Genomic DNA, 7,994 nt, shown 5'->3' with positions numbered 1-7,994 from the left:
ACTGCTGCTCCTGTTTTTGATTTGTGAAAGGTTTTTGTTTAATGGGGCTGGTTCCTTTTTTGGCATATGCAATGATGAACTTTTAAACTTATTGCTGAGGTAGTGGCATATACAATGATGTAAACCCTTTTATGCTGAGGCAGCAGCGATGATGATCGAGTGCCCCCGCTAAACTAGGATGGCTTGTATACCAGATACAAGCAACTAGTTTAAAAGCGATGTGATGACAATGGGGCAAATCTGAGCCAACTACTACTACTTTACTACTCTAGTACTACTCTACTTTACTACTCTAGTACTACTCTATAACTGTGTCTATACAACTCAAATATGTATTCATTGTAGCTTTCCAATGGCGGAGGAACCGATAAGCGAATGGCGTGACCCTACCCCTAGTGCATCATCATCAACCAGCCTCGAGAGCCAAGTGTCCGTGACCCCGAGGCCAACAAAGAAACGTCGTACAGAGGACGAAGATGATCCGACCTACCAACCGAGGGACGACAAAGTTGAAAGTGCGTGGTCTCCAAACCCTAAACAGATGCCGGTGGTGCCTCGAGAATTGAATTTCGAGGAGGAACAAGTCAGTGACAAAGAACCCCCCGCTCCATCTCCAACCACTTCAGGCAAGTCTAGTGGTCAGAGGACAAAGCTGAGAAGGGGGGAACACGGGAGGCACCGGAGGGAAATCCACGGCGAAGTCCATGTGATCCATGAGGTGGGTCCAGAGGGAAACGTCCGCAGGATTACTCCTTAGGGCATGTATAACGACTTTAATATGTAAATGTAATGAATTAACGATGATAAGAACGACTAAGTGAATGTATATATATGTATATTATCTCATGTGTAATGCCTGCATACTTTTTAAGTTTAATCTGTGAAATCTGGATGTAATTTGAATTTGAATTTGAATTTATATGCCTGCTGTATTTTTTTTAATTTAGGAAATAATTTACTGAAGCGGGCAAATAATAATGCCCGCCACGGCTAACGAACATAACCGCGGCGGGCCACAAAAGGTGTCCGCCGTGGTAAAATAATTTATTGCGGCGGGCGGTGCAACGTGACCGCCGTGGTAAAAGTATATTTACCGCAGCGGGCACGTTACACCGCCCGCCGCGGTTAAGCCACGATTTACCGTGGCCTCTAGGCCGCGGCGAACGGCTTTGCCCGCCGCGGAAAATCAAAAACGCCCGCCTCTAGTAAAGTTTGTGTAGTAGTGTCAGGTAACGGCCGCCGCCTACTGTCCAGGTTTGCCGAGTGCCAGCGGGTAGGCATTCGGCAAACCACTTCTTTTCCGAGTGCCGGACCCTGACACTCGACAAAGAAAAACAGCAAACTATTTTTTCCCCATTTTTGAAATTAAAATTTTTTCTCGAGTCCTCCTACAGTATATGAGACTCCATGTTAAAATTTGGTACATTTTTATGGCTTTTTGCTATATTTAGTTAACTTATTTCATTTAATTGAATTTTTTCAGAAAATGCAAATTTGAATTGCACGTGCATCGAATAATAGAATTTAATGATTCAAAAAATGATATTCATGGTATTGAGTGTAGTGTGAGGCCATATCCAGGAACGGACCCGAAATTTCAAACATCTTGTTCACGAAACATGACCACAAACTTGCGGACGAATTGTTTTTAAATTCTATAAAATGCAAACGAAGTCCGAAAATCATGAAACTTATCGAGATGTCATGATATCGTATGTGGAGGATGTGATAAAAATTTGAGAAGGTTTAGCGCACGTTATCATGTACGATGCTTACAAATCAGGACATGTTCTTTGCCGAGTGCCAGATGACAGGCACTCGGCAAAGTGTTCCCTTTGCCAAGTGTCCGTGGGGACACTCGGCAAAGAGCGTGCCAATTTTTTTTTAAATGTTTGCCGAGTACCTCTCCGCTCGGCACTCGGCCAAGTGGTATTTTTTTAAAAAAATACGATGCAGTGCGGTTTAGGGTTTAGATTTCAAAAAAAAAGGAAAACACGTTTGCCGAGTGCCCCGATCTGGCACTCGGCAAACTGGCAGCCCTAGTCCTTTGACGAGCGCCAGACTGGGGCCCTCGGCAAACGGCCTATCCACACTTAGACAAACCGGCCACCGACTCCCTCCCACACATGCACACACGCGCGCCGCCATCCCGCCCCTCCCCGCGCTGGCCAGCCCACAGTCCCGCCCCGCCCCGTCCACGCCCCGCCCGCTCACCCGTCGACATGCCCCCGCCGCTTCGCCGCCCGCGCACGGTGGCACGCCCCCGCCGGCGTGCCCCCACTGTCTTTGCCCGTCCCACCCCGCCGACGCGCCCTCGCCGCTCCGCCGCCCGCGCATGGTGGCGCACCCCTGCCGGCGTGCCCCCACCGCCTTCGCCCGCCGGCCCGCTCACACCGGTGCGCCTCCGCCAGCCGCCCCGGACACCGTGGCCCGCCGGCGCCCGCCCGCCCCACCCCGCCGATGCACCCCCGCCGCTCTGCCACCCGCGCACGGCGGCGCGCCCCCACCGGCGTGCCCCCACCACCTTCGCCCGCCGGCTCGCCCACACCGGCGCGCCTCCGCCGACCGCCCTAGACACTGCGGCCCGCCAGCGCCCGCCGCTCCATCCCCGCGGCCCGTGCCCCGGCCCTCTCGGCACGACCCCAGTCGTCCTCGGCGCGACCCCGACCGACGCGGCCATCCTCTCCCCATCCCCAGCGCGCCTTGGCCGACCCCGACGCCCCGATGCCCTCCCAGCCCCCAACACCATAGGCGAGTAGTAGAGTAGCAGTGGTAGTATGTTTTAGTAGAAGTAGAGTTCGGTAGAGTAGTAATAGTAGGTGGCTATTGTAACACCCCGGTGTTATGCCTGCATTTAGGCACTACAAATCATGCATATCATGCATCATCAAGCATTCTAATCACACATGCCTAATCATGTAAATAACAACTGAAACATTGTTTCGAAACATTTGAAACATGTGTGAAACCTGAATGTTGCATACCTTGGTTAGAATTGTTTTGCCCTAAATTTTTGCTTGCTAGGTTAGTAGAACTTGTTTGGCTATCATGGTAAATCATCTAGAAATGTTTAGTTCAATTTTTGAGCAAGGTTTGTATTCAAATTAATTCAAAAATTTGGCTTCAAAAGTAATTTCCCAAAAATTAGGGTTTGGAGTTAAACATTGACTTTGATTTTATAATTCAAAATCTAGAAAGAATTTGGCTTTGGTCATAACAGCAAAGTTGTAGAGAATTAAATTCTAATCAACTTTCATTTTTGGTACATTTTCAAAAATGTCATTTTATTGCTCAAAATAATATTTGAAGATGGCATTTAAAAATTCCTTGAAATTTTATTTGGAAAAGGCTTTTTCTTCTTTCGCGGGCCGCTGCTTCGCTTCTGGCCCACGACCGAAGTCGGCCCAGCCAGCCTCCCGCGCGCGCCTCGCCTCGCCTCGGTCCAGCCTAGCCCAGCGCCGCGCTGGCCTGCCTCCGCGCGCCTGCCCGCTGACGCGCCGCGCCGCGCGCCCGACCACGGCAGAGCATGCCCGCCGCGTGGCGGCCATGTGCCGTCGACGCCGCCGTGCGTCGTAGCCGGCCTACGCCCGTGCCCACGCGCCCGCCTACACCTGCTGGAGCCGGTGCACTCGCTCACTCCCTCCCGCGTTGCCTTCCCTCTTCGCTAGAGCCGAGCGCCACCAAACTCTGCCTCTCACCGCGCCGCGCACCCGCCGGCGAAATTCACCGCGACTCCTCCACCTCGGTCGGAAATCACACGCCCGTAGCTCCGCCTTGCCCTCCTTCAAGTTGTGCTCGTGTTTGCGCCACCTGCCGAGCTCAGGTAGAGCCGCCTCAGCCTCGCCACTGACGGCCATGGCGCCGTCGTGCTCGGTCGCCATGGAAGTCACCTTTCCTCTCTTCTCCAGCCCCGCCTAGCTGCCCGACCACCTTCGCCATCTTCTCGCGCGTCCCGTGCGCCTGCCAGCTTGCCCTGCCGTGGCTGGAGACGGCCGCCGGCCTCGCGGCCGAGCCGCGCCACCGCGCCAGCGCAAGCGCCGGCATGGCCCTACCTCACCCAGCCAGGCCGAGCCAGGCCATGGGCCGATGCCTTGCCGGGCCGTCTTCCCCTCCCTTGCGCTCGGGCCGCGTAGGCCAAAAGCGGCCGTGGGTCAGCTGATTTCAGCGGGCTGGCCCAGTAGCATTTGAATAAATGGTTTTCAATTTATTCTTTATTATTTGAAATTTGAAATGGTTTGAAAAATATTTGGGTACTCAAAGTTGTTCTAAATCTGTTGAAATAAATTTGTCTAGGTTCCTTATCATCAGATCTACTTGGGAAAAATTGTGCATGTCATTTTTGAGATACTTTGCTGTAGAATTTTATTTAATCATGAATATTGCTGATAACTTGAAAATATGTAGAAAAATCTATAGGCTTCAGAAAAATATGATTCCAAGTTTGTTAATCTTCTTATGTCATGTATTTCCTAGGAAAAATATGTTTCATGCATGTGCTGTGGGAAAATTTTGAGGTGTAGTTCAAGTACCTTTAATAGCTGATTTTTGTTATTTTTGCTAGAGAGCAAACTTTGTATAAAACATGCATGTGATAATTTTTGTACAGTCATTGTATGCTATGAAGAACATAGGAAAAATACTAACTCTGTTGTTTGACACTTTTCACAGTACAAAGTATTTTCATGTACAAAATCATGCCATAGCTTGTGATTTTTGTGTAGGCTAATCCACTCATTCAAACACCATGAAAATCTGATGGTAGACTTCTTAGGGTAATAATATGTTGTAGTAATTTTCTAAGATTTTTCTAAGCAAGAAAAATAGAGGTTGCTATTCAAACCTATTATTATTAATTAGGGTTTAATTAAGCATTCTTTATGTGTTTAAGAAATTAGCAAAGCTTTGGTGTATCTTTGAAGCGTTTCATAAGATATGTTGACTTAACATATTAGTAGTAGAAGAGAATGCAGTAGATAACATGTGCTTGTAGTATATTTTCTTGGATGATGTTGACTACCTTGCATTCAAACATGTCCATTGTATTCATCTCATCCGATGCACCGATTGCATAAGCACTTACGTACATTGCATCATACAGGATCGCAAACCGAGAGCCCAGTCGTCATACTCAAGGAGCCCGAGGAGCAGCTCGAGGTGCAGCAGCAGGAAGTGCCAGAAGCCGACGAGGAGGACGTTGAGGAACTTCCGGAGTGCCCCGATCACCGCCCGAGCTCCTTCGAGAGAGGCAAGCCCCGAAGCATTTTTCTCCCGATTTGCAATTATTTAATTAAATGCTTTACTTTAATTGATGCATTACGTTCAGGAGTTATTTGCAACCGTTGCTGCATTATACCTTGTTTACCTTTGTTATACTATATCCTTGTTACCCTGGTATCTGCAGTCGAGTCAATGCTTAGCTGGCTTAGACCGGTAGAAGTCGGGTGATTCTCTGTCACCTGCGAGCTATAGGTGGTTACCTGGATCTGCTTGGATGACTATGAAGTCATGGTATAACTAAGTGTTAAATGAAGTTGAGACCGGACGGAGACTTGTAGAGTTTTGGACTGTAGTGCTTTCCGTCTGTGTCGATTAAGGACCGACCGTTGTTGGGCCTCGAGTCATATTGAATGCATGCCTTATATTTAGCTGGCCGGATAAAGTACCTTCCGACCGCGAAGCTAGGAGATTTTTTGGGCCGAGTAGATTGCCTGCAACGCACTGTGCCGGAGCAGGTGTGGTAGGACACAGGGGCGGGATGATTAGACCAAAGTGCAGTCGGTCAGCCCCCGGGTACATGTGGTTCCTGGCAAACTCGAGATTTCTGGAAAGTTGACTCGGTGATCAATATCTCACTTTAGCGGGTGAGTGAGGTTTGTGTAAGGAATAAATCACCAGCTGGTTAGGAATCGATTCGAATCGCCATCGCTCCTAGATAGTGAGCACTTGACTTGAGTTACTTCATCGTAGTAAATGTTTATGGAACACTTGGACAGTTATAATGAATATGACAGTATGGAAGTTGTTTAATGATCATGGGTTATCATTATCTGCTTAATCACATGGTTACTCTAGTATAGGTGCAAATCTAGTTGACAGGTTAATAACAATTAACTCGATAATAATGCTTTTAGGAAGGTTTTTGAAATGCTAAAAATGCTTCTTTTGCAAATGAGTCAGCTACCCTACTATAAAGCCCTTCATAATCCTTGGTGTCACTTATTTTCGGTTATGTCGGGTAAGTCTAGCTGAGTACCTTCTCGTACTTAGGGTTTTATTCCCACTTGTTGCAGATGGGCAGATGTATTACGGCTACTGTATCAACTGCCTTTATCCTGCCATGGGTGATGCTTAGGACCATGGGCATGGTCATTCCTTACGTCTCGTCTGATGCTTTTGTTGGAGATGATCATTCGCTGGCACTATATTTGAACTCCGCGTGTGTGTCTGTGGCTTGAACAAATGACTTCCGCTACTTTTATTCGAACTGGTTTTGTAATAACTATGTTGAAACTCTGATGTATCCGTGATACAAACTTTTATGTAATATGTGATGGTGACCGCTAAACTTATTACGATCTTGGCTGGAATGGAAGTTGGTTTGGAATCCTTCGTGATTTCACGGACTACCGGGTTATACGGGCTTAAGTTTGCTAAATCGTCTACTCTGGTGGATGATTTTCTTACTTAATTTCGTATAATTGGTCGGTTCTGTTACAGCTATGGTGGTGGTAGTAGTACAGTAGGTGGTTGTGGTTGTAGTAGTAGTAATAGGTGGTGGTGGTAGTGGTTGTAGTAGTAGAAGAGTAGAGTGGCAGTGGTGGTGGTGGTTGTAGTAGTAGAAGAGCAGAGTGGCAGCGGTGGTGGTGGTGGATGAATGTGACTTGGCAATGATATGTTGAATTGAATGCATATGTATATGTGATTGTCGGCCATTGTGCCGTATGTTTTTTTCAGGTTTTGGATACCACACCGTGCAGGGGAGGTTCTACCAAAATTTTAAACTGAGATAGTATTTTGTTCTTTTTTTGCAGAGAAGAGCGGTCGTAGCCGAGCCAGAGTATCTCGATGACCCCGATCGTCTTCCTCGCCGCTGTGGGTTTTCCTGCACCGCGTTGCCTCGCCGCTGCACCGACCCGCCATGGCCCCGCTAGCCTGACTTCACCGCCACCTTAGGTATAACCCCTCTTTCCGTATCATGATCGTAGATCACGTAACCCAGTTAGGCGTCTCCCGTTCGAAAGAGATACGGTTGGAGGTATGCAGATCTTTGCATATCTATGACTGTATCTGTTTCGGATCGTCCACGTTTTTTGGATAGCCCGCGGATGCGTAGATGGGTTAGTTTCCATGGTCTGCTCCGGTCCGAGATAGAGTTTTGGCATCACCTCCCTGTTGTTCTCTGGATATGCACTCTTCTTTGGCAGGATGTGTATTTGGAGAACAGCGGGGAGGTGCTGCCAAAATTCTATCTTGGATAGGAGTAGAGCATAGAAACTAACCTTATCTACGCATCCGCGGGTGGGATTAGGACCTATCCTAACCTACTATGGGTCGAAGCTTGGAGAGAGGAAAACCAAGAAAGACGCAAGAGAGATGCAGCTGACCCGGGAGCGATATCTTGAGGTAAATGAAGAACATCAATATTGATTCATTTTGAGATTAAGTTGGTTTAATTTGATCTTCTTATATGTCCAATACTTGATGACGTGAATATGATTCCCTGGTGGTGCCAAGCGTATCCCGAGTGTTGGGCGATGATGGTGGAGAGGTGGTTCATGGAGGAGTACCTCAAGATGCAGAGGGATGCCCGGGACTGTCGTTTGCAGATGCAAGGTCCAGCACACCATCAAGGCAGCCGTAGCCTCGCCGGATACAAACAAGCATAGGTACGTGAATTCATTTATCTATTGTGACGCTCAGTTCTGCCTGATTTCTAATCATCGTGTTGTCTTTCTCGCAGTCGGCGTCACATAGTGGCTAGGCTTGCTCGGACT

At 48.2% G+C, this 7,994-nt stretch overlaps 1 protein-coding gene across 1 annotated transcript; it reads left to right on the top strand.

The window, feature by feature from the left end:
- Positions 1–2,222: 2,222 nt before the first annotated feature.
- On the top strand, positions 2,223–2,759 carry LOC136533483 (lysine-rich arabinogalactan protein 19-like). Its single transcript, XM_066526027.1, has one exon. It carries the CDS (start codon positions 2,223–2,225, stop codon positions 2,757–2,759), a length of 537 nt encoding a protein of 178 aa, XP_066382124.1.
- The last annotated feature ends 5,235 nt before the right edge of the window (positions 2,760–7,994 follow it).

Source organism: Miscanthus floridulus, unplaced genomic scaffold, assembly GCF_019320115.1.
Source record: "Miscanthus floridulus cultivar M001 unplaced genomic scaffold, ASM1932011v1 fs_896_4_5, whole genome shotgun sequence".
In the NCBI taxonomy this organism is placed as follows: Eukaryota; Viridiplantae; Streptophyta; class Magnoliopsida; order Poales; family Poaceae; genus Miscanthus; species Miscanthus floridulus.
This window is presented reverse-complemented; position numbering and strand designations above follow the sequence as displayed.